Source organism: Camelina sativa, chromosome 10 (genome assembly GCF_030686135.1).
Source record: "Camelina sativa cultivar CO46 ecotype springtype chromosome 10, ASM3068613v1".
NCBI lineage: Eukaryota > Viridiplantae > Streptophyta > Magnoliopsida > Brassicales > Brassicaceae > Camelina > Camelina sativa.
In genome coordinates this window covers 6,778,721-6,802,082 of record NC_141889.1, presented here as the reverse complement: position 1 = coordinate 6,802,082, position 23,362 = coordinate 6,778,721, and the positions used below count along the sequence as shown (strand labels likewise).

The 23,362-nt window shown below is 36.4% G+C and overlaps 5 protein-coding genes, 1 non-coding gene and 2 pseudogenes across 13 annotated transcripts; 1 reads left to right on the top strand and 7 right to left on the bottom strand.

The window, feature by feature from the left end:
• Positions 1-139: 139 nt before the first annotated feature.
• LOC104720120 (uncharacterized) lies at positions 140-1,767 on the top strand (annotated as a pseudogene).
• Positions 1,768-2,362: 595 nt separating this feature from the next.
• Positions 2,363-5,225, bottom strand: LOC104717723 (MADS-box protein AGL72-like). The gene is made up of 7 exons (XM_087470166.1): positions 5,033-5,225; positions 3,668-3,814; positions 3,492-3,591; positions 3,215-3,256; positions 3,075-3,125; position 2,644; positions 2,363-2,517 (listed from the first exon to the last, which is right to left on the bottom strand). The coding sequence occupies exons 1-7, from the start codon at positions 5,212-5,214 to the stop codon at positions 2,363-2,365; spliced, it is 678 nt and encodes a 225-aa protein (XP_087326292.1). The 5' UTR covers positions 5,215-5,225.
• A 1,842-nt stretch (positions 5,226-7,067) lies between these two features.
• LOC104717722 (uncharacterized) lies at positions 7,068-7,861 on the bottom strand. Its single transcript, XM_010435337.2, has one exon. It carries the CDS (start codon positions 7,669-7,671, stop codon positions 7,336-7,338), a length of 336 nt encoding a protein of 111 aa, XP_010433639.1. The 5' UTR covers positions 7,672-7,861; the 3' UTR covers positions 7,068-7,335.
• Positions 7,862-9,783: 1,922 nt separating this feature from the next.
• On the bottom strand, positions 9,784-12,084 carry LOC104717721 (nudix hydrolase 10). Of its 4 annotated transcripts, none has more exons than XM_010435334.3 (8): positions 11,772-12,084; positions 11,622-11,687; positions 11,326-11,463; positions 11,014-11,091; positions 10,882-10,932; positions 10,762-10,796; positions 10,574-10,682; positions 9,784-10,480 (listed from the first exon to the last, which is right to left on the bottom strand). In XM_010435334.3, the coding sequence occupies exons 1-8, from the start codon at positions 11,940-11,942 to the stop codon at positions 10,280-10,282; spliced, it is 849 nt and encodes a 282-aa protein (XP_010433636.1). In that variant the 5' UTR covers positions 11,943-12,084; the 3' UTR covers positions 9,784-10,279. The 4 variants fall into 4 exon arrangements, with proteins under 4 accessions (XP_010433636.1, XP_010433638.1, XP_087325440.1 ...); XM_010435336.3 differs by having other exon boundaries at positions 10,569-10,682; positions 11,772-12,079; XM_087469314.1 differs by having other exon boundaries at positions 10,569-10,682; positions 11,014-11,076; positions 11,772-12,079.
• A 373-nt stretch (positions 12,085-12,457) lies between these two features.
• TRNAK-CUU (transfer RNA lysine (anticodon CUU)) lies at positions 12,458-12,530 on the bottom strand. Its single transcript has one exon. It is a non-coding gene; the product is annotated as a tRNA-Lys (tRNA).
• A 411-nt stretch (positions 12,531-12,941) lies between these two features.
• Positions 12,942-15,974, bottom strand: LOC104717720 (zinc finger CCCH domain-containing protein 48). 2 transcript variants are annotated; one of them, XR_015568557.1, is made up of 10 exons: positions 15,819-15,974; positions 15,199-15,712; positions 14,996-15,091; positions 14,685-14,774; positions 14,437-14,538; positions 14,058-14,208; positions 13,854-13,973; positions 13,705-13,764; positions 13,506-13,603; positions 12,942-13,422 (listed from the first exon to the last, which is right to left on the bottom strand). XR_015568557.1 is itself a non-coding variant. In XM_010435333.2 (10 exons), exons 2-10 carry the CDS (start codon positions 15,640-15,642, stop codon positions 13,278-13,280), a joined length of 1,302 nt encoding a protein of 433 aa, XP_010433635.1. In that variant the 5' UTR covers positions 15,643-15,712; positions 15,819-15,974; the 3' UTR covers positions 12,942-13,277. The 2 variants fall into 2 exon arrangements, 1 of the variants encoding a protein (XP_010433635.1); XM_010435333.2 differs by having other exon boundaries at positions 14,062-14,208.
• A 37-nt stretch (positions 15,975-16,011) lies between these two features.
• Positions 16,012-20,669, bottom strand: LOC104717719 (ABC transporter B family member 28). 3 transcript variants are annotated; one of them, XM_010435331.3, is made up of 16 exons: positions 19,931-20,669; positions 19,602-19,789; positions 19,475-19,498; positions 19,278-19,379; positions 18,996-19,086; positions 18,788-18,888; positions 18,633-18,683; positions 18,395-18,523; positions 18,015-18,077; positions 17,647-17,926; positions 17,362-17,510; positions 17,193-17,282; positions 16,971-17,105; positions 16,830-16,886; positions 16,687-16,743; positions 16,012-16,407 (listed from the first exon to the last, which is right to left on the bottom strand). In XM_010435331.3, exons 1-16 carry the CDS (start codon positions 20,316-20,318, stop codon positions 16,171-16,173), a joined length of 2,142 nt encoding a protein of 713 aa, XP_010433633.2. In that variant the 5' UTR covers positions 20,319-20,669; the 3' UTR covers positions 16,012-16,170. The 3 variants fall into 3 exon arrangements, with proteins under 3 accessions (XP_010433633.2, XP_087325437.1, XP_087325438.1); XM_087469311.1 differs by having other exon boundaries at positions 19,602-19,785; positions 19,931-20,403; XM_087469312.1 differs by lacking the exons at positions 19,475-19,498; positions 19,602-19,789; positions 19,931-20,669 and having other exon boundaries at positions 19,252-19,377.
• Positions 20,670-21,688: 1,019 nt separating this feature from the next.
• On the bottom strand, positions 21,689-22,705 carry LOC104717718 (dehydration-responsive element-binding protein 1A pseudogene; annotated as a pseudogene). The gene has a single exon (XR_015568558.1). The product of XR_015568558.1 is annotated as a dehydration-responsive element-binding protein 1A pseudogene (transcript).
• Between the last annotated feature and the right edge of the window lie 657 nt (positions 22,706-23,362).

Below are 23,362 nucleotides of genomic sequence, written 5' to 3'. Positions count from 1 at the left end.
AACTTAAAAAAGATCTTGTTCTCTACAACCTCTTTTTTCTTCTTTTGTCAGGATTGTTTTCACCTCCCACTTGCCATTTATACGTTAGAGGTTATCAAAAGAAAGACAAAAAGAGAAGCCTAACTTGTCTTAAACAGAAATGGGAAAAGAATGGCACAAGGGAGGAAGATCCATTTGTTCCTCTAAAAGCAAGGAAAAATCCAATGAAGCTAGTGGCTGCATCACTGCTCTTTACCACTTTTTTCATTCCCACCATTTTTACTTTTCTTCACGTCATCATAACCACCAGCCTAGTATTGATTCTCCCTCCAGAAATCCAAAAGGTACGTTCTTTCTCGCTCTCTAGTTAAAGGACTTAATTAGGAGTTTTTGCAAGACAGTGAGTAACAGAGAAGAATGTTCTGTTACTGAAACCTGCAGGATCGGTGGCCCCACGAAACAGCTTGGACTTAACAGAGGAGTCTCCATTATCAACAAACTATAAGCTGGAAAAAGAAATCTTGAACATTCATGTAAGTCAACATTGGTGGGTTCATATTACATGTGAAGTGAATTGATTGATGGAACCATGTGAGAATTCAAATGCAGGTGGGCGGGAAGAAGTCAACACTTGGAGCACTTCTCATTGACAGATCCTCTAGTAACTGCAACTCACTTCGCACACAAGGTCCAAACATGGTGGCTAGACTCATGGGTCTTGATCTTCTTCCGGACAACTTCGACCTTAATAGATCACCAAGGGTTGGAGTAAGAGGACATAGATTCTCCGGGAATGGCTCAGGGACAAGATCATTACCTGTGAGCCCTAGGATCTCCTCTGATTCTGACCATCGTCGCCTCTCTCTTCAGCTAAACAGAGAGAATACTAAGCATGATGAAGAGTTTGCGCGTAAGAGGTTGAAAGAGTTGAAACAAGATGAGGGAAGTCCAAGTCCCAGACGTAGTAGGAAGCAGAGGAAAGAGAGTGTACCCACCACAAGAAAATTTGGTATGGATATAACAAACTTGCTTGAGAACACAAGGGCAGGAGCAGCACAAAACAAGATTGAGCATAGCAGGTTTTCACAGAAAGAGAACACATTCGTGTTAAGAGAAGATCACAACTCTCGGAAACGACCAACAAAGGTGACCCTCAAGGAGAACTTGAAAGGAGTAAAAGAATCAAAAGTATCTCCTCATCCAACACCCAAAACTCGAAAAGCCTTCAAGACTGTATCAACACACGTAAAGACTGATCTTTTAGAGAAGAAGAGAATCTCAAAATCAAATGAAACTACGGTCAACATCTCCATAGCATCATCAGCTTTCTCTGTTACAGAACGTCCTCGGAAACAGGTACACTTTTCTATGTTTTAGTGACGTTGAGGAAATAACACAAACACTTGGTAGTAGGCATTATTACTCAGTGATTGACTATTAAAAGCATTTTCAGATGAAAAGAGCTGAAGAACCAGAGCGGAATGCAGATGCGAAGACATGCTCTGTTCAAATGTACAAGTACGAGAAGAAGCTCCATCAAGAACCGCCAAGATCCAATATTTACGGCTCTGCGACCTTAACCAACCCAGGAGGAACCGTTGCGGAGATGAAGAAACTTAAAGAGGAAGAGGAAAAGGTCGTCGTAGAGATTGAGAGGCATATCGTAGACGGCCTCGTGCATGAAACGGTTGAAACAATGTCGTTTCTATGTTTAAACGCAAACGCTATTAGATGTGTAGAACGCCGTTAGGACTTGGCGGCTATACTAAAACAGCGTCTGCGTTTTAACCCTAATGATGTGCGTTTTACGTCTCGTTAATTACTAATTGGTGTGATCAATACATAAATCGAATTTCTAAAATCTGTTATTCCAGAAATTAAGTGTTCTTCTCTCTCTATCATAAATTCATACAATAGATTAACGACCATGATTATAAAGCAAATTCAAGAGTTTATGGTCACTATATTTATCATGAAATACTTTAATTGAAGAAGCAAGTTACTATCATTTATGAAGGATTGGCTAATAAATTTTCACTGGGCATCTTTGAACTATTTAGTGGTCAAAACTATTAAATGTCTAGAGTTATCGTACATTCGTACGCAAATTTTCCCGTGTGGAGTTTAAAAATTACTTTAATGTTATAAAGTTTGACTATAACATTATTAATATTATGAAGAAGAAAAAAACACTCAAACATTTCACCAAGTTAAAGAAAAAAAAGAAAAAAACAACTCTTCAGAAGAAGAAAAATAAATAAAAAAAAGACATATAGTAGAGAACTCTTTATACACTACTTTATTTTTGAATTTACACATAGATAGAATAAATTAAAACATTCTGAAGTAGTAGTAATGTACATACTTGGGTAAATCATTGCACTCAGCTTTCAGGCAATCCAATGAACAAATCAGTTTTGACATCCGATATGTTCATGTTTCCACAACCACAAGAAGCTGCACTCTTCTCACTCTCTAGGCTTCTCGGCTGCATCCACAAGGGCTTTTCTTCAAACTGAAATGTAACAAATAAATTTTCTAAATTCCATGGAAGAATAAGAAGAAAAACTTAATACTTATATAGAGAAAGAAAAAAAACCAATCATGGACTTGTACATAAGAAACGAGATGTTAATTGATGTTTTTGTCCATGAAATGCAAAACCCTCCCAAGACATGTATTATCTTAATGTAGTAGTAACATAAAGAGACTATAGTACATGTTTATACTTGGACTTAGATCCAAAATATCCAACTATAAATACATTAATACGATTTATAATGGTTCATCATCAACATGAGAGTTACATCCATTTTTACGGATTTTACTATAGTTGAATTTAGAGTTCCTATGAACTTTGTTCTTTTATCCCTCTTTCTACCTCTTTGGCTTTCCTTAGCTCTTTATACTACTGAACGAATGTTATGTATAAGGGAGAGAAAATTCTAGAACAAATATATATGGGTCTAAAATACGTGGAATATCCTTAATAGACTATTTTAATGAAAATAGAGACTACACAACTCAACAATTTTAAACCTTTATGTTTGTGCATTAATCAATATATGCATGCCATAGGTTATATATGTGTATACCATTTGCTGCAGCCTACTTCTCTCGTTCAAGACGCATTTCCCTCCTGCAATCTAATGGAGTAAAAATGAACAAATTTTACAAAGAGAAGTAGAAATTACATACCCTTCAAAGCTATTTAATTTAAAGTAATTGGTATTACCTCAGCTTTTAGTTTCTCGATCTTATCTTCATTTAACTTAGCCTGCCAAATCATGGAATCCGAATTCAGCAACTACATAAGGCACAGAAATAAACATTGAAGCTGGCTGGTTCGACAGGTACGATTTAAACCTTTCACAATAAGATAAACCTTTAGAAAACCCCTAGCTAGTAAAAGACCACTATTGTTCAACGCATCATTAAAACGTATATAAAGATTGTAATGAGAATCATGTTTTCTCTATCTCTATATTTATTAGTCCTCCATTTAATTGTACCTTTCTCGATCTGACAATAGTAAGGCTTTTCTCAATTTGGATGGTTAGCTCCTTGAGTTCCTCCACCGAACACGAGTCCAAATCTTGCCCCATCACCTTCCTTAAGATATTATCGGAGTGCATAAATATATATCAAGAATACATATGCAGTAGCTTTAGAAAGATCAGAAAAATACCCGCAGTGAAGTTGAAGATGTTCAATCTTGTGCATCATTACTGCCATTTCCTTCTTGAGCTCCTGCACATATTGCTCTTTTTGGAGTCTCTCTTCCCCAAAAGCCTCTCTCCTATATATCTCATATCGTTCCATTATCTTCTTCATGCTGAGTACATTTTCAAGAACATCTTCATTAATTATAAGTATATATATCATTTATTACAGCATATGTATTAATTTCAGAAAATGTGATCAACAATAATATTCACATATATGCAAATTTTGTGTATTGTAGACATAAATTAATTAGTCACGCTTTACCGATCTCATGACTAATATCATTTTAATAGAAATTGGAAAATTTCCAAGAAATGTTACGGATGAGGTACATCTTAAGGTTTTCTACATGTTTTTCGATCTTGTCTCAACGTGTATATATCTTTTAATTTGTCTGACAATGATGCTTATCAGCATGACCTAATGGGTTAGTACGTAAGAAATTATCTCAATAGCAAAAGATTTGATTACATACTATGCTAGGATACAAACGCCTTTTAACTAGTAGTAATTCATCTTGGTACGCTCGAAATTATTAATGAACCGACATTAAGCCACTTAAACGTAGATAACGAAACGAACGTTTGACATAAAGAAAGGGGAAGAAGATCATTAATTTACGTACTAGTCAACCGTACCAAGTGAGTCTAATATAGGGTTTCACATAATGAGCAATGGTGAGTTTGATATTATATGACGATTTAAGATCTTTGGATTACTTTGGATTTGGTCTAAGAAATTCATTTGCCTCTAAAACACATACACACTCAAGAGTCATGAAAACTAACTAGGGCTAAAGTTTTGACCCTGGCACAAAGCCACAAGATCTTGTCTCATACATCATGTAGTTTCCTTTACTTAAAAACTGTCCAATTGTACTCTTAAGGTATTAATTTTTATGGCATGGTCACTGAGATCTTTTCATAGTTATAATAACATGTCAAGTGGTTGCAGCATGAGTTCCAAGGCATACTAGGTTCAAAGTTCAAGAACACTTTTTGGGAAAACCCTAAATCACTTGCTCGTGCTTGAAGAAGAACTTAATTAACTTAACAGACACATTTTAGTCAATTAATTTGATTAGGTATTAATTCTTTAAATACAAAATCCGTGGTACTACAAAATAACTATATGGTCAAACAAATCAAAGCACTCAAATAGCATATTTTGGGGGAAAAAAAATTAGTGCTGCACATATAGGTATGTATATATACATATATATATATATATGCAAGATTCAAACATTAGTATATATATATATATATAGGGAGCAGATTATAAATGAGTATATTGGATTAAAAGATTCAAAAATGATGTAGACGCTTACTCAGAGCTAGCGAAATCATATAATCTTCCGTTCTGAGAAAAGACAATGGCGGCGACTTGAGCATCGCACAAAACTGAAAGCTCATGAGCTTTCTTCAAGAGACCTTTCCTACGCTTGGAGAACGTGACTTGTCTGCTGGTCACGTTCTCGATTCTTTTGATTTCGATCTTTCCCCTCACCATCTTCCTGCCAAGATTAACTAATGAAACCCTAATTAAGCTGAGCCTTTTTTGGGAAAGGAAGATATAAGTTTCTTTTAGATAAAGATGAAAACGAACTCACTTTGGATCTAAACCCAAACCCCAGATTCTTAAAAACAAGATGGAGATCCAGAGAGTAGATCAGCTCTTACCCAAAAGTCAAGGTGATAAAACTTCCGCAGAAAAGTTTGGGAAATCTGAGAAAATAAAGATACCCCACAAAAACTCTTTTCCTAATTAATCTGTCAAGATTTGTTTCAAAGACTCCAATCAAAGAACACGAATCTGTCCAGACCAAAAGAATCCGACCAAGAAAATATATAATATATATACAAGGAATTGACAAGAAAAGAAAAGGAAGGAAAAAAGAGATGAAAATAGAGAGAACAATAAAATTAGTGGAAAGAGACAATGAATGAATGAGTCGCAAATCAACTAGATCCCTCGATGACTTTAGTCTCTCTTTCGTCTACCTTTCCTTCGTATGCAGTGGAGTGGAGACACAAAACCCTAAGTTTCATTAATTAGTCTTGAACTCTTGATTTCTCTCTCTGATTTTAATTAGTCGTCTAAGGAAGAAAAAAAAATCTTATGCAGTGAATGCTAATTAGATTATCCCACGTTGCCCGAAGCCCCCCAAAAAAAAAAGAATAAGTAAATCTTAAGCTTCTCTGATTAAGAAATGGCCATAGTATATTATTATTTTTTGACAAGACGAAGAAGTGGAGACACTAGAGGGAAAGAAAAAGTAAATTAATGTAAAGGGGAAAAACCAGAAAAATATGCCATTTAATTTTCTGGTTTTTTCCCTTAATGTAAATACTCTATTCTCAATTTCAATGTAAATACTAAATAATGTCCTACTTTATCCAGTTAGATGGGCCTGATGAATGTTTATATATCATACAATTTGAAATCAATGTTAATCAATTTTTTCTCTTCGTCAACAAAAAAATTATGAATGGCAGATATAATCTTCCGGAAAATAACTCAGAAGTGATCATAAGACTTTTTAGGCCCAAAAACTAATTTTCTGGGCAGTGTTTTTTTTTTTAAATCATGTGTTATGCATCATCTTATATATGATAATATGATTATGTTGTCTATGATTATTATAAATCTTATACTACATCATCTCGTTTGGATTTTTTTTTTCCAGGACCATTTTTTTGGAAACTTATAACACACATGTTAGCAGCATATCAGTACTACCACATCATATACATCGCTACCGAAAAAAAAAAAAAGAAACCTACCACATTAAACGCTACTAATCACCTTTATACATTGTATCATTATATGCACAGTTGTTTAATCAGTATAACCAGATAGAAACAACGTTAACGGTACAAAAAAAACTATTTTGGTTTAATCCAAACTTTGAGAATCTTCATCTTAAGGAAGTGGAAATAATCTTATATTTTAAGGCTGTCATGCCATTGATGAATTATTAAAACGACCTTGGCGGTGGCAAAAAGATCGAACTCATCTCATCTGGAGAAGATACTCGTACTCAGGCACAGCTTGTTCCTTTGTTCGGTCAGTGCTCTATAAATTTTGCTTATGTCGAGCAAATCCAATTCACTTGCTAGGGATATTGCCAAAAACGTCACTATATAGAGGGTCATTTGCACTCTTACCTAGGTATGGGGGTGGTCCAGCTTGTTGGCTGCACAAAATAAAATGAGAATCCATGCTGAGGCGACGGTTGATTTTTAGTTGTCATGTTTAGCTCTTTCTTTATAAATTTCCTTTGTCTGACTCTGTTTTTGAATTTCAGTACTCTGTTTTTATTTTATTTTAAATCTCTTTGGCTTTTTCCGCCTTTACCAAGATAACAAAAGAAAGTTTATAACAAGAACAAATTCCAAGAGAGTGAGTTGTTGTCCAATGGAAATGTATCTGTCTTTTGTTTGTACCAAACATATAAAACAAAACAATTCACTAACAAATATATGATTAAAAAGGCTATTCATTCAAAAACCAAAAAACGTAGAAAAAAACCCAAACAAGAAGAAGAAAAAAACTAATAATAGAAAGGGAGATATAGATGGATGTGATAATAATGTACAGGAAACGACATGATCTTGAACTTGTGATGACTTATTCAGGGAGTTTAATGTGAAGTTTAATGAGGAGACCGGGGAATACATCGTCCGGGTCATGGATATGCGGGTTACGCTCCACGATAAACGGGTCGCCGCACTTTTCGCTGATGCTGTGAAGCGTCTCACCTTCCCCTACAATGTATAACTCCTCACATGGCCTCTCCATCATTTGCTTCCCTCTCCAAACCTCACAGTTTCTTCCCCACCCCGCCGCTGCTCCGCTACCTCCTCCGTGGCTGTTTTTAACCGACCCCGCCAGTGTTAGGACCAGCAGTGCCACCAGACAGTAACTTGCCACTGTGTGTGACTTCGATACCATTACTCTTATCATAACTGTGCGATTATATGGAGGCTGAGAGAGAGAGAGAGAGAGATAAATTGTGATGGCAAAACAAAAAAAAATGTGTTTTGTTCTTTCTCAGGCGTGAGGCTTGTGTTTATGTAACGAGTGAGAGAGAGAAAGAGATAGAGATTTTGTGATGGCTACACAAACAAATGTGTTTTGTTCTTTCTCAATCGCGAGGGCTTGTGTTTATATATATACCCCCATGTGATTATAACGCCATATATTTTTCTTTATACGTGGTGTAGTACTAATAAGCAATCACTATCACCACTCGTCAATTAAACTAATTCCGCCATTTTTGTCAATTAAATTAAAACATGTTATTTAGCAAAAGTAACTTTCGGATTCGCCTCGTGTTAATACATGGACCGTTAGATCTAAATCAAAATCCTTATATTTGGAAATCGCACCGTCCCATTAAGTGAGGAGAGACTATATATGAAATATATCGTAGTCTCATGAAAAATGAAATATATATACTATGAAAAGAAGAAGAAAAAAAAAAGATTATGAAATATATCACTCCTAAGTCCTGACTAAATAAAAATATTCACCAATAAGTCTCTCCTAATATAGGCTTTGGAATCCTTTATATCGTCATAATTAATAGTTAACCAAGGCTAGTAAGTGATTTTGATTAATGGGAACTCGACTGTTTGCATCTCAACAATTTGGCTTCTGATCCGAAAATGATATTTTCTCATTTTTGATGACTCATGAAAATAATTGGTTTATACTGTTTGCATGTGTTGTATCTTTCTCTTACGTATAAAAGACATATTTGTAACAATCAATCTTGTTATTGTACTTTTTGGTGAAAAATATTAGCACACAAAACAAAACAGAAAAGGCAAAAGACTAGACTTCTAGATCAACAAAATACAATGAACCTTGATTACAAAGTTTTGCTCAAGGGTGTTCAACTTGGATAAACAAATTAAGATAATGTAAACTGAACTATGTTATATTTTTGTTCAAGTGGATTTACAAATTCTATATCCGAAAGATCGGAATTCAAATTAAACAAAAATATTGAAAAATCGGATCTAAAACTTTTTTTTTTTTATAAAGACACACAGAATATATTAGACTTTTTCTACGTAAATAAGAATATATTTTGTGATAACCTGAACTTGATCTTAAATGGAAACTATACCAAACCATTTTGTTTTAGTTGTTAGATATTTCATAAACTAAAATTTGAGAAAATCTAAACCAAAATCTTAAATTTATTTGCAACAGTCCTAGTTTTGCTTATTATTCCAAGGGCAAGAATCCAAGTTTTGAAAGAGAGAAAAATAACTCAAAAGTCACATTTTGTTACAAATTTTCAGATCTTTATTTTTTATATATTAATCAAAAGGAAAATATAGGTTGTCTTAGGAGAAATCATCAGAAAAGAAAAAGTATAAATATATACGAGACAGTTTCCTATCAAGAAAGGAAAAAAAAAATATTATCTAGGAGGTCGGCAGTGTGGAAATACTTTCGGTTATAACTTAGTAGTATATCAGACGTAATGCGTATGATGAATTGAATAGACACAGCAAACACACGTACATGTGGGACACATCGGCCTCTTGTTCGTGTAACTAGCGCCGTATAGTTCCTAAGGTGTTGTGCTTGTGACTTCTGTAGATTTCTTTAATTTTGGACTGAAATAAACTAAAAAAATATAAGAAAGGAAAACAACAAAAAGTAATAAGATATATTATTGTCTATTTTTCCTTAATGGGTCGGCCGACATATGACATTGACAAATAAGATACCATATGTAATAAGAAAAATAAGAAAATCAGACCACTCTCTAACTAATTGGATATAACTGAAATATGGGATGATAGGAATTAAATATTCTTTGGAAAATAGGGCGTTGTAGTGGTTGATGATTCATTATGTGGATTAAAGAAAAATGGATGAAGGAGTCATGAAGACAATGATTCATTTGAGTACAATCAAATACATATATTCGAATATATTTGGTATTTTATTGATTTATTGCTTAGTGGATTTGATGTGGTGTATAATGTAGTTGTGATTGTATGTTAATGGGTGTGTAATTGTATTGAGCTTTTCAAACCATCAAATAAAAAACAATTTCTTTTTTTTCTTTTTTCTTTTTTCTTTTTTAACGTAATGTTAAATTATATTAAAAAAAAAAAAAACTTTTTTACAACTAGTGCATCACTTCTTTGAGAGGCTTAAAAGTGTTCAACAAAATCAAAATATAGTGCCTAGCCATATGAATAAACCATTTTCGTAACACCGATCCCCCATGAGGCATATCGCAAGGAGTCGATCTCGTATCTGCTTGTCAATTATTTGAATGCTGCGAGAGGCAGGGTTCGGTGTCTCGCCATGCTTCCGTCCATTCCGCTCATGCCATAGTGTATAAACCGTCGCTTGCAGAACAGAGCAGGCTAAGATAACGGGTCGTAATAAAAAACAATTAATATCTTCACATTATATTTCCTCATCACGAGCTCCCTCTCTTCTTACTATGTGTTTATGCTTGCTATATTAATTGTACTTTGGCTCAGATAATGGTCTCTTAATAATCATGATGATTGAACTTTTATGGTCTTAGACGAAGTTAAGAAGTAGGATTGTTCATATCTTCTTGATTATTCGAGTAGAGATAACCTAACTTGTCGTCAAAGAAAGATGTAATACGTTTTGTGGAAAAACCAGTATAGCTCTTTTCCATTTTCATTGAGCAAATGCGGTGAATAGCTTTGAAGAGATCGTTCTTTTGTGTGATAGGCTGACAGGCAGAGTCCTCGAACCGCATCCACTGCGCACATTCAAGAAGAAGAAAAATTGGGAAAGATTGCAACAAAATAATGTTTTCAGATTTAGAATAATTAAGAAGTAGAGGTTACTTTACTTGAGCTGCTTCGATCTCTAAATCCTGCTTTTGAATATCGAAGGAGGTAGGTCGCAGGAGACAAACGAAGAATAAATCTGATTTGGCAAAAAATGACTCATGGGTTTGACTGCAAACAGAAAGCTAAAAATATTAGAATGTGCAAGAATCAAGATTCAATAAAGAAGAGGATGTGTGATGATCCGTACCAGAAAGCTAGAATTTCCAAAAACTCTGTGTCGATCTGAAGATATATAAAGATTGAAATATTAGGTTTTATATACTAATAATTTACATATTCACATGTTAAGGTGTATGTATCTGCTTACGCCTGTTTCTTCTTTCACTTCTCTAATGGCTGCCGCGAAAATATCCTCACCCTATTCGCCAAAAAAAAAAAAAAAGTGAAAATGAAATCTTCAAAAACATGTACAAAGGGATTGAAAACTTATAACGCACACCTCGTCAACAACTCCTGTTGGGATTTTCCAGACACCTGTTCCGCATAATGTACCGTATTTTTCCTGCACAACAAGAATCTGCCTCTAGTTTTTTTAATTTACGATGCAAGATGATCAACTCATGTTGACAGCAACACACTTGGTTTGGAACACCATAAACCTAATAACTGATACCACACACACACACACACCTCTTTGTTTGCATGCTAATATTATGTCTTTACGTTTTAAGTTGCATGCTAATACATATGATGATTAATTAGTATATTATAACTTGGAACCGCAAAAAAAAAAGTTGTGTCCTAAGTATACCTCCTTGTTCTGGTTCAAGACAACAGCACCAACACGAACTCGATGAGAAGCATTGAAAGGAATAGTACTCTCGGCTTCGGGAATCCAGTAAACTAGCATCAGGTAAGTTGGCTCAGCGTGGTGGTACCGGAAACCTTCCTACACAAATTATCATAGCACCACAAACTCAAAAGCCAACACAACAAGCTCTCTGGAGCTCCATTCAAAAGTCAAAACTAACTGGTAACAAGAATCCGTAGAACATCTAACATAGGCAGATAATAAAGTGACGTTAATATGCAAGACTTGGGCATCACCTTAACCGCGGGTTCCACAAGGTTTACATGTGAGAGAGGCAAGTTTAACCACACTCCCTTTTTACCCTGAATAAAAGAACAGCTTCAGAGAATTAAACGCTCACTCAAGAAGAGAGATCGATGCATGTGATCGCATGCACCAGCACAAACCTGTAAACGCCACTGCGCGAATGAGTATTTTAACGCTGCAACGAAAGACTTATTATCCATAGGAGTTTTCATCTCCACAATCACTCCTCCGTAGTCATCATCCACAAACGGAAGTACCTCACAGATCTTTTGTTCTGCTCCATTAATAAGAGGAGCCTCTTGGTCTGTCATGCTTCAAAATCTGAGAAGTTTGTCGAAGAATAGGATGATAGTTTTAGTATTTCAACTAAAGGAGATCAAGATGGAGAGAATAAAAGAGAGTGTGGTTTCAACAAAGCAAATGATTTCAAAATGAGAACAATCACGAGGCGGTAATGGTGAAAGTCAAGTGCTTATATAAGTACATATAGTGGGGTGGGTCATAAATCATAAGCATAAATTCATAATGACCTTCACATTAACCCGACGCGATCCTTCGGTGGAATGACGCAAACCCACACGTCACCTTTAACGCAAAATAAATATATGCATACGTAACACATCCTAATTAGAATAGAAATACTTCCATCATGTGTATCATGTCGTATATATATAGTAATTTTCACGTTTTGACGGCATATATATTCATAAGAGAATTGCCTAAACGGAATCATATTCGCATGTTGTTGACTTGTGACATGAATCCAGTGGGAAGATGCAACAAGGCCAGAAAAATGAAGCTCATTAGGAGAGGCAAAAAATTAATTCGCCCACCGTGGGGCTCGAACCCACGACCACAAGGTTAAGAGCCTTGCGCTCTACCAACTGAGCTAGACGGGCTTTTTGTAACTTCTCCACCTATACAATATAAATACAAAATATTCCCACCTCTCATTCTATGTTGACTAATTCGACTGACTTTGGTCACTAGCCATTTGTATATGTTAAAACCGGCCATATTTCTATATCAACAATTCTTGGACAGACCTATAAATATTTCTTGCTCAACCTGTGAAATTACATAGACAAATATTGCCAAGCCAACCAAAATAAATGAACCCTTTCTGTATTTAGCAAGCTATATGCACTTGCCATCTGTCTTGTGCTGCTGGCAAGCCCGCCGCTCGATACCTACAGGTTTGGTTTCTCTCAAGGCTAGTAAGATGCTTCGGAAACTCAGTTAATACATTATTGTGGATATTCTCGTGCACATTCAATTCTGACGATAATCTGGATATAGATGGAATTCTCTTCATGATAATCTCTTTTATTACTCTCAAACACGACCACAAATATATATGCAATAAATTACAAGACAAAGAGTGTTGACCAATGAGGGACAAAACTTCTTATGCCTAAGAACTGACCAACGTGTCAGTTCCATACGGACTTCAAACCAATATAATAGTTGATACAATCAGTCATTCATAATCTGTCTTCCCTGCAGATAATTAATAGAGCCTGAGAGACAGATGCCTTGATGCTATTGACACGAGGTCTCAGTAGAACAAAACAAACAAGAACTCTTGACACTCCGAGAAGAAGAGATTTTCACAAAGGTGAGGAACTAGGGCTCTGTTTGGAGCCTCAAGACAAAATGACAGTAGGTTCCGTAGACCACTTCCATACTTTAACTTGACCACTACCATCACCAGTGAAAAATATGCCCCCGGGACCTATCTGGATCGACCGAATCTCTTGCTTTGCCAAAATTTTGCCCCTTTCCGTAAACCTTACAAAAGAACAAACAACTAAGGCTTTGAAAGTAAAATATAATTTTATACTCATGAAACAAACAGCATTGGAAGGACTTACGATGGCAAGTCATACAGGTGCAATGAATTGTCATTGCACGAACATAACAACACTGGCTTGGCTTCTGCATCATGGACGCCACAGAGAGCTAACACGCCCTAAATCCAAATAGCCATTGAGAACTCGTTAATTACATATAGACTGAACCAAAAGAGAAGATAAGTAGATAACATTTCACTAAAAACGCAAAGAACTGTACATATTCTTCTTTGTGAGTATATGTCACTTCTAAGTTTCCACCTTCAGTAGCAGCCCATATCTACAGCGGGAAAAAAAAACCGAGCGAATAATGTCATATTTAGGAATTGAGCCAGGTCAGATAAAATATCTAGTGAGTTGAAAACGAACCATGACAGTGTTGTCCAATGAACATGAAAGAAGAAATTGATCCCAGCAAATGAGAGACATGACAACTGAAGTATGTTCTGTAAGCGTTTGTATACACTGCAGATTATCTAGGCTCCATACCTGTTAAAAACAGATAAGGCAGACCAATTAGCTCAAACAAACTAACAAAAAAGGGGGTTTTAATTTAGGAATGATAGGCACTACTTGCTTTTATAACATTGTCCATGGCACCAGAATAGAGTCTGTTTGCTCCAACATATAAGGTAACAACTGCAAGGGTGTGGCCCTTTAGTGATGCAGCTGGATCAAAACAGCTAGTGGTACTATTGTACTTCCAAACTAAAATAGAGCCATCCTGCACAGAGAATGATATATCCTTGTAAGAAGACTTTTTAACTTAACCAAAACCCAACAGATCAGTAGATTTATATAACGGAGGTGTGTGCTTCCCAGAGACGAAGCAAAGATACTCGTAATGATATTTCAGGAGTAAAAAGAAATGAAGTATACACATGACGCTGAAGCACAATTCTACTCCAAGGCCTAAGACAAAACAAAGTTTACAGGCAGTCAAAGTATTTACTTGTGTGCCAGCGAACAACAGATCAGTACCAACAACCAGTGAATATACTTGGCCAACAGGTCCAGTGAGACTCAGGTCTGCATTGTTTTGGATATTCCAGGCCTGCATTTATATATATATGGATAAAAAATCTACGTCCATAACAGCAATAAATTCAACAGGATAGGGACAACAAAAGTGATTCTCAGTATACATGGAAAGATTCAACAGTTAAGGAACCATGCTAGTCAATCATACTCTGAACTTACCTTAACAAGATTTGGCATGCCAACCAATAGCCAGGGACCTTCACTAATCATGCAGCCAACTTCCCCACCAAGATTGAGTACACCTGTACACTATATCATTGGAAAAGAAACACTATAGCAATAAGCACGTTTAAATAAATAAAAAAGGTCAATCAAATTAGTGTCTGACGTTCAATAACTAGTCTACAGAGAGAGGGTTCTACAGAGTGATAGGCCAAAATGGCACATCTTGCCATCTTAGTCCGGTCCTAACTAAGTATCCTATAGAACAATAAAAGATGCGAGATGAACAATTAGCGGCAAATGAAAACCTGTCCAGAAGCACAATCCCATATCCGCACAGTTTCATCTTTACTCGCAGTGTAAAGCTTATCTGATCCAGACGGCAAAGCAATCCCGGTGACAACCTGCTCAAGAAAACAGAACAAAAAAACACCATCAACATCGCCACACCAACAAGCACAAGAATCCAGCACCACTAACTTATAAGAAGAACTCCAACAACAGCTCCTACCTTCTGATGCCCATCTAGCTGAGTCAACAATGAGAAACTATCCCCTTTGCTCCAACAATGCAAGTATCTACATTTATCACCGTAAGGACAATTCCCATCAACCCAAAACTTGCAAAGCTTCTCCGTCTTTGTCACAGTCCTGTTCCCACCAAATCTCTCCCAGGTCTTATTAGCACTCCCGCTGAACCCAGGCCCTCTCCGATGACTCGGACCCGCAAAACCAGATTCATCAGCGACCCTTTTATTCGTAGACGAAGAAGAAGTCGCAACAGGACCCGGACCCGGCAATTCTCTATGCAGGTACGGGCAAGGGTAACGATTGCACCGTCCAGCCCGCCAGTGGAAACAAACCTTCTGATTCGAGTCCGTCTTGGGACGATTCGTGTTGCCGCCTCCTAGTCTATGAAAGACTCTCTTGTTTCCTCCGTTCATATCTAAATCCATCGAACTGGATTGGATTCTCTAAATTACGACAAGTGACTCCAGAAGTCACAACACTCGGAATTGGATTATCCTGTAAACGTCGAACGGATCATTACTATTCAAATTACCAAAACCGATCATTAAAGTTATTAAAAAAAACAAGCGCGAAAAATCGAATGAAACCCTAACAAGGTTACCTCTGTGAATCTCTCACAAAGGATGTTTCTTTTGATAAATCAAAAATTGGAAGAGAGAATGAAAGAAGCAAGCAGCTTCGGGTTTTTTTTAATCTTAGGACCTTCTTGGAGGATGACAGAAGAAGTGAAAACAAGATTATAATATAAGATCACTCCACGTCAGCTTCAAATCGATGGTTGTTAAATTTCGAGATGTCAAAATCAAAAATTACTATTAACTTTTGTGGGTAAAGTTGTAGATTGGATAACACAGGAACCACTATTTGTAGAGTCATTTGTTACAAGTTACATTTATGTAGTAATAATCTACTACACTCTTGTAAAAGGAAAAGAAACTCTAGAGTAATCAAAATTACTCAAAGGCCAGCCTCTGAGTGCCAACAAGTGAAGCATATGATCCATTTTGCGCCACCAATTCAGAATGTGTTCCTAGCGCTATGATCTTTCCATCAGAGCATACTGCAATCTGATGCGCGCTCTGGACTGTGCTCAATCTGTGAGCGATCACTAGTGTTGTCCTGTCTTTCATCAGGCGGTTCAACGCACTCTGGACTAAACGCTCGCTCACTGCATCAAGCGCACTTGTGGCCTGCAACAAGAAAGCAAAAAGAGAATTTAAGCAGAGTCTCATTTTATCTTTAAGCTATTTCTGCGTTAGTACCAGTTTTCTGTTCTGTTTCAGACTAACAGATTCTCTGAACCGTACAACTAGATGAGTGCTTAAGAGTAGTTCGCTCTTTCTGCGTTTCTAAAATTGCATTATAAATGGTTCTGAATGACATGTTTGAATATGCTAATGCCTAGGTAAGGGTCTAGCAAAGCATAAAGTCTATCAAAGGAGACTTTAATAAAAATAAGAGTCTCTCACCTCATCGAGAATCAAGATGGGGGCATTCTTCAGCAGAGATCGAGCTATGGCAACTCTCTGACACGTTGATAAACAAGCATTTCAAAGCGGTAGCAAAAGACTATAAGGAATCAAAAAACACGTAGCTCTTAATGTTTTTATACCTGTCTTTGTCCTCCACTAAGCAAGCCTCCTCTTTCACCAACCAGTGTATCGTAGCCCTATACACAAACACTAGTATTGCTCAGAAGAACTCAAGTGCATTTGCCAGGAAGAACAGGTGAGTTGTTGCACACGAGGCGAACCTGAGGAAGTGAGATTATGAAGTCATGAGCGTTGGCAGCTTTGGCTGCCTTAATGATGTCGTCCTTGGACACATGAGCATTGGGGAGACCATATGCAATATTTTCAGCCACGGAGAGAGAAAAGAGAACAGGTTCCTGAATCACACATAAATATAACCTTTAAAAAAGAGAAAAACAAAGTAATGCTACCATGCCTGACCCATAGACGTTATGTATACACACCTGATTTACTATTGAAACAACCCTAGCCCATTCACTCTTGTCAAACATCCTCACATCCTCTCCACCCACAGTAATGCGTCCTTGTGTTGGCTGCGAGAATTGGAAAATTCAACATATAAGCATGATGTAATAGTGGCTTTGAACTTTAGTCTTAACCTCATAAATTTACCTCGTAAAAGCGTGCCAATAACTGTACAACAGTACTTTTTCCCGCACCACTAGAGCCAACAAGAGCAGTTACGGTACCAGAATTCAACGTCAAGCTGAGCCCATCAAGAACTTTCACGTCGGGTCGTAGAGGATAAGCAAAATGTACATCTACACTAGACAAAATAGAACATGGAAAAGGCCCTGATTAGAAATGGTAAAATCTACAGTTAACCTTAAAAAATTTAAGAGGGGCAGGGGACTCTTGAAGTAAGATAATATGATGATTTTCTTGGTCTGATTATACCTTCAAGACAGACATCTCCTGCCCATGTTAGGGTACGTAAATTGTTAGTTGATTTCAGATCTGACATGTAGTAATTATCGAGGTGACGAATATTCACATTTGGGCCAGAAGATAAAAACAATCTAAGGTTTTCATCTTGGACTTTCTTTGTATGTATATCTCTTTCTAACCCGTAGGCAAGAGCCTCATCAATATCCACCGCGTTTAAAATGGAATTGATCCTGTCAACAGCAGCAAAAGTCCCACGTAGATCTCCAAACGTGTTTACAAGCCCTTGGACCTGGAAAACAGAATACTGATTCTTGTAAACCAAATGACAAGTATAGCATATGGGTAACGGTAAAAGCTGTATAGTTAGAGGTACTAACAGCAAATGTTAGAGTAAATGTGTATCCAATGAACGAAACAACTGTTCCAACAGCGAGTTCACCCTGCGTAGGAGAAAATTTCAAGAATAAGAACCAAGAAATATGAAGTGACATAAGAAACTACCCAAAAGATTGATACGAGAGAATGAGAGATTAATTCTTTGGTTTTGATGATTTAAATTTTCAGAAGTTAGTAACTTAGGCTAGCTTATAACATCTGCAATCATTCCAGAAAATATGAATGACAAGTAACACGAACTTCTGTAAAAGAAATTCATCAGACCATGTTTTCTCCCTTAGTATTACTGGCCAAGAAGGTTTATTTCAAGTTCAATGATCAAAATGGCAATCAAAAAGTCTTACAGGCTGGCATATCTTACCGTCTTCACCTTACTTCCCCCAAGAGCGTAAAGAGCCAACAGTGAAATATAAACAGCAACTCTTGTTATAGATTCATTAATCGATTTAAAAGTACCAAGCTTTAAGCCGCTACGCTGGAAAGCAAGAATCTGTACACCAAACAGGAGGTTAGAATAATATATCATGGAACAGTTGGAAAAAACCCAACAATTGTTTAGAATATATGACTTTTAGCTAGTAAGAAGTCTGAAATAAGACCTGGCTACCGAAGAGAGACATCTGACGTTTTTCACCACTGAATGATCTTACCTATAAAGAGAGACAAATTACTTGTGTCTTCAAAGGCAAATTAATGTTTCTATAGTTAGGATAATCTGCGTAAATCATACAAATACAGTGACATAAGAACTCACAGTTCGGATTGCAGAAAACGTTTCTGATACACAATCAGACATGGTTGCTTGGGATAATCCATGTGCTTTATAAACAGGAGCAGTCGACCTCTTGTATACAGCTTTTGAGATTTGACCGAGTGAGCAGATGTAAAGGTAAGCAAAGATGACCAAAGTGATTAGCATAAAGAAAAGGTCTAGAAGAAATGATAGGACATAGAGTATTTACCAACTAAAACTGAAACAGCCAGCATCAATAGACCAAGCACAGGGGCTAGTTGAGGAGAGAGAGTAAAAAGAATGCAGATTGTTCCAAAAACCTACAAAAGGGATAATACATTTAGTCATAAGAACTGACATTCCTATGCAAAAAAAGATACACTCTGTCATTTATAGAACTCCAAAAATAACATCAGACACAACACCAGGTTAAAGATTAAGTCTGTATTCATCATGCAGAATGGAAGTACAAACACAGATCTCACATTTGCATAGTAAAGAAATGGCTTGCCTCAGAAAATGCCCTAAACCCACGATCACGGGAGATGTTATCATTCACAAGGCTATTCAGAGCACCAAGATCAGACGTGAGCAGTCCCGTCAGCTCTCCTACCTAAAACACATGACCTCAATACAGCATAAATGGCTAGAAAGGTTTGAGCCAAAATGTCCCAGACATGAACAAACCAAGAGAAAAAGAACACAGACCTTATATTTGTCGAAAAACTCTGCCTGCAAATATATAAAAGACACACATCAAAGATATATTCCAATGGTAAACAACAACAACCAAAAGTAGTTTTAACAAACATTGATCATACAAGACAAAGCATACCTTTTGGATCAAAGCCCTTCTGAAAATCTGAGCTCTCAAGGTAGCCATAACGTTTTCCCAGATAGCATTCATGTTGGTGACAAAAGCAATAGTAAAGATGGGTTCCAACGAGTACAAAACAGCGATTTTGCTCAGCAGGCTCCACAGAGGGTCCGGTCTCGCCCCAATCAATACTTCAAAGAATCTACCTACAACCAAAGATATCCACTAACTCATACTCAAATTTGAACCTAAATTGAAACCAAAGAAACAGTGGACTAGTGGAAAGAGACTACAATTACAATTACAAATCGCTAAAGGTGTATGAGTGAAGTGAATAAATCGATTACCAGAAAAGATAGGCATAGAGAGAGTGCAAGTGCTGCAGCCAACGAGAGTCAATAAGCAAACAACGAGTCTAAGCTTGTGCTTATCCAACAAGCTCCATACAAGCCCCCAGCTGATTAAATCTTTCGATACAGCCTCAGATTTGGATTCTTCAATCTTTGGGTCTGGTTCATCTACAATAGGTGGCGCTCCAGTGACATAGGCCTTGGCCAATCCATTGGATTTTGCTCTCAACAAAGGCCGGAACTGGGCGGTTGAACTAGGTAAGCTGCGGAAGGAAAGAAACGGTTTTGGTCCACATGTTCTGAGGATAGACGCTTGGCAACGTCTACGAGCGACGACGACTCGAGTAGAACCCTGGTGGAAGAGTAGTGTGGTTGCAGACGCCATTGATATCGAAACCACAACGAGCTTCGTCGCGACTGTAGCCAATTTTAGATAAATTAAAATAAATAAATAAGCGCCGTATGAAATTAACTTTCCTCTTTCGGGACCATAATAAAAAGCCACGTGTACTGAACATTGTTGAACATGTAATAGTGTAACTGTGTAAGTAGTAGTAACGTATCCTCTTCTTCTTTTGGCATCATCATCACATAGTAACGTCTCAACAATTGGGGATGATGGGTTTTGTGAATCTCAATGATCCAAGTAGTTTATTCATGAATCATGATCAATCTACCAAACAATTATCATGATAACTTTAGCGCTGTCATCAAAATTCATCATCATGTCTCCAATATTAAGAGATCCAAATAGTGTATTTGGAACTTTAGCTATTGTACTGAGAGATTCAAATAGTACTAGTATTGTACTACTTAACCCAAGTGGCTATCATTTCTTTTGCTATTTAAAGAAGCAAGTACCCAAAACTTCAATATTTTACCCAAGAGCCTCAGATCTTTTACTATTTTATACAAGTACTTACTGCTACTCACCAAAAAAGAATATCCAGTTGGGTTTAGTATCTGCCAAAGTGTAATGGATCGTTTTCTCTTTACAATATTGAAACTTTTGTTATACCCGTAAATATATGAATCCAATCCATAAATATTAAATAGTGCTCTGAAATTTCTTATACCTTTTTGCTATTTATTGAACTGTTAGAAAATTTTGTTTATTCAACTGAAACCCACCATAAGTCCATGTGGAACATTTTGTATTTTACACAAAATACAAAGAGCTTTAACTACTCTTTTTCTCATATAGATTGATGTTTATAAGCTTTTACACATTTTAAAACACAATGATTAATGAGTTTAAATATTATTTTTTTGACTAAAGATATATTATTTAATTTTAAACTAATAACAATTCATAATTTTAAATATTTTCAATAATTACTTCTTGAAGTTTACAAAATATCAATATTTATGGGATAAAAAAATATTCCAAAACATCTTTTGATATTTTAGAAGTGTCTCGCATCTTTTGTTATTGGGAGAAAAATTCGGGAACTTTTGATATTCTATATAGTGCCTATAATTCCTCTTATTTACAAAAACTCATGCAACTTTGGATATTTACCCAAACGTCCCTGACTTTTGTTTGATATTTGCTGAAGTACCAGAAACTGTTGCTATCAAGTATCAACCAACCTGGAACTTTGGATATTTACACAAGTGCCTATAACTTTTCTTAGTCACGGAAATGCCAGAATCATTTAACTTTTTACAGGTGAGCCCAAACTTTATGTTTTTACTTAATATTCTATGTTTATTTTTTTTTTTGTTACGTATAAGGAGACCGAGATTATATACTGCACTCAAAAACACTTTCATTTGAAAACATACTGAATCATTTACATTCGTTTTTCACACTAGCCACAAAAACAAAGATCCGTTCTATAAAAGGATCTAAAATATAATACCAAAAATGGAACAAAAACAAAATAATTGAAAAATAATAAAATTTTAATAACTCCATAGCGACAACAAGTCATCATCGCCGTCGACAACATAATTTTGATTCCATTGTACGGACGGCGGAGGTAAAAGCATCCCTTCGGCCATATTAGCCAACAAACGAGGCATCCCGAACATGTCCTCATCGTCCATATAATACACATCGCTCTGTTCCGGCGCTACAATAGCTTCCACCACTGTCTCCTCCATGTCAAAGCCATGATCAGTCGGCGTAGTCGTATCACACATCTCATCTTGAAAAGCCAACGCAGCTTCAGCAGCCGCCTTCTGGATTTCCTTGGCTGATGTTGACTCCGGGATTCGTAGCCGCCAAGCCGAGTCAGCGAAATTGAGACAAGCTGACCTGCCTCGGAGGGTTATAGCGGCGACGTCGTGAGCACGAGCTGCCATCTCGGCTGTTTGGAAAGTTCCTAGCCAAATCCTAGTTTTCTTGTTTGGCTCTCTCAACTCAGACACCCACTTACCTGAGTTTCTTTGACGAACTCCTCTATAAACCGGGTGACGAGTCTCACGAAACTTCTTCCGACCCGCTGGTTTCTTGGGACAGCTCGTCGCAAGCGTCGGACAATAATCTCCGCCTGATGAAGTCGGAGACTCGTAATCGGAGCCAAACATTTCAGAGAAAGCAGAGAATGATGAGTTCATTGTTGGAATACTCTCTGTTTCAAATATCAAAAAAAAAAAAAAAAAAAACTGGATAAGATTCTGAGTAGAGAGTATAACTAGAGAAGATCTATATCTCTTTTATTTTTGTAATGGTTTTGATAAGAAAAATAATATTTATTATCTCTCTTTATCCTAGGTGGATTTTTGTAGTCTGAAGATTTTTATAGAAAAGTTAGGAGTGAGAGATTGCTTGTTTTATATTAAGCCGATTGGTAAAGATATATTTGGATATATGTGGGGTCGAACACGGAGTTTCTGCCCCCGTGAATGAATGCCACGTGGATTAGACACAGCTAAGCTGATCCCACGGTTTTGTAATTGTTTTAGGCTGTCAATGGCTAAAAATACGCCGCGTGTCTTTGACCGATTTGGGGAAGTTTCTGACCTTCACTCGTTATATGCCTTTATCAGTTTTTTTTTTATTATGTATTGGATGAAATATGAATGTGTGTGGCTGCTGTTTATTGTGTACTACAACCATTATTAAATATTACCTTTATCTATTCATAGTCTCTCTTTTATTAAATAATAATAATAGAGGTAAAGATCTCTGAGTAACGAAACGAGATATTTTTCTAATGCTCTTCTCTATATATTATCTCCCTTTTTTTTTTTTTTTTTTTTTTTGTTAAAATATATATCTTATCTCCCTTGACATCTAAATATCGTGCATTTGCAACTACTTCTAGAGTGTGGTGAGAGTAGATATTTAATTTGTGTCCTAATAACATTTAGTCAAAACAAATTATATAAGAAATATTTACAACAGACTAAACTTTTCATTACACATTATATTAATCGAATCTGGTAAGAGATTTTTTTTTTTTTTTTTTTTTGCTAAAA

What these genes read in the sequence shown, in the direction of transcription:
- LOC104717719 (XM_010435331.3), bottom strand. Translation starts at nt 20,318, where the DNA reads ATGGCGTCTGCAACCACACTACTCTTCCACCAGGGTTCTACTCGAGTC. An exon ending in GGCTGTTTCAGTTTTAGTTG is followed by an intron (nt 18,889 to 18,995) that starts GTAAATACTCTA and finishes AAATCTCAAAAG; the next exon opens with CTGTATACAAGAGGTCGACT. An exon ending in TTAGTGGAGGACAAAGACAG is followed by an intron (nt 16,744 to 16,829) that starts GTATAAAAACAT and finishes TCAACGTGTCAG; the next exon opens with AGAGTTGCCATAGCTCGATC.
- LOC104717722 (XM_010435337.2), bottom strand. Translation starts at nt 7,671, where the DNA reads ATGATAAGAGTAATGGTATCGAAGTCACACACAGTGGCAAGTTACTGT.
- LOC104717720 (XM_010435333.2), bottom strand. Translation starts at nt 15,642, where the DNA reads ATGGATTTAGATATGAACGGAGGAAACAAGAGAGTCTTTCATAGACTA. An exon ending in TGTTGTTCGCTGGCACACAA is followed by an intron (nt 14,209 to 14,436) that starts GTAAATACTTTG and finishes TTCTCTGTGCAG; the next exon opens with GATGGCTCTATTTTAGTTTG. An exon ending in CACCTGTATGACTTGCCATC is followed by an intron (nt 13,423 to 13,505) that starts GTAAGTCCTTCC and finishes TTCTTTTGTAAG; the next exon opens with GTTTACGGAAAGGGGCAAAA.
- LOC104717721 (XM_010435334.3), bottom strand. Translation starts at nt 11,942, where the DNA reads ATGACAGACCAAGAGGCTCCTCTTATTAATGGAGCAGAACAAAAGATC. An exon ending in TTGTGGAACCCGCGGTTAAG is followed by an intron (nt 11,464 to 11,621) that starts GTGATGCCCAAG and finishes TAATTTGTGTAG; the next exon opens with GAAGGTTTCCGGTACCACCA. An exon ending in TCTTGAACCAGAACAAGGAG is followed by an intron (nt 11,092 to 11,325) that starts GTATACTTAGGA and finishes AACTAGAGGCAG; the next exon opens with ATTCTTGTTGTGCAGGAAAA.
- LOC104717723 (XM_087470166.1), bottom strand. Translation starts at nt 5,214, where the DNA reads ATGGTGAGGGGAAAGATCGAAATCAAAAGAATCGAGAACGTGACCAGC. An exon ending in CATCTTCAACTTCACTGCGG is followed by an intron (nt 3,592 to 3,667) that starts GTATTTTTCTGA and finishes TAATATCTTAAG; the next exon opens with GAAGGTGATGGGGCAAGATT. An exon ending in CTATTGTCAGATCGAGAAAG is followed by an intron (nt 3,257 to 3,491) that starts GTACAATTAAAT and finishes ATGATTTGGCAG; the next exon opens with GCTAAGTTAAATGAAGATAA.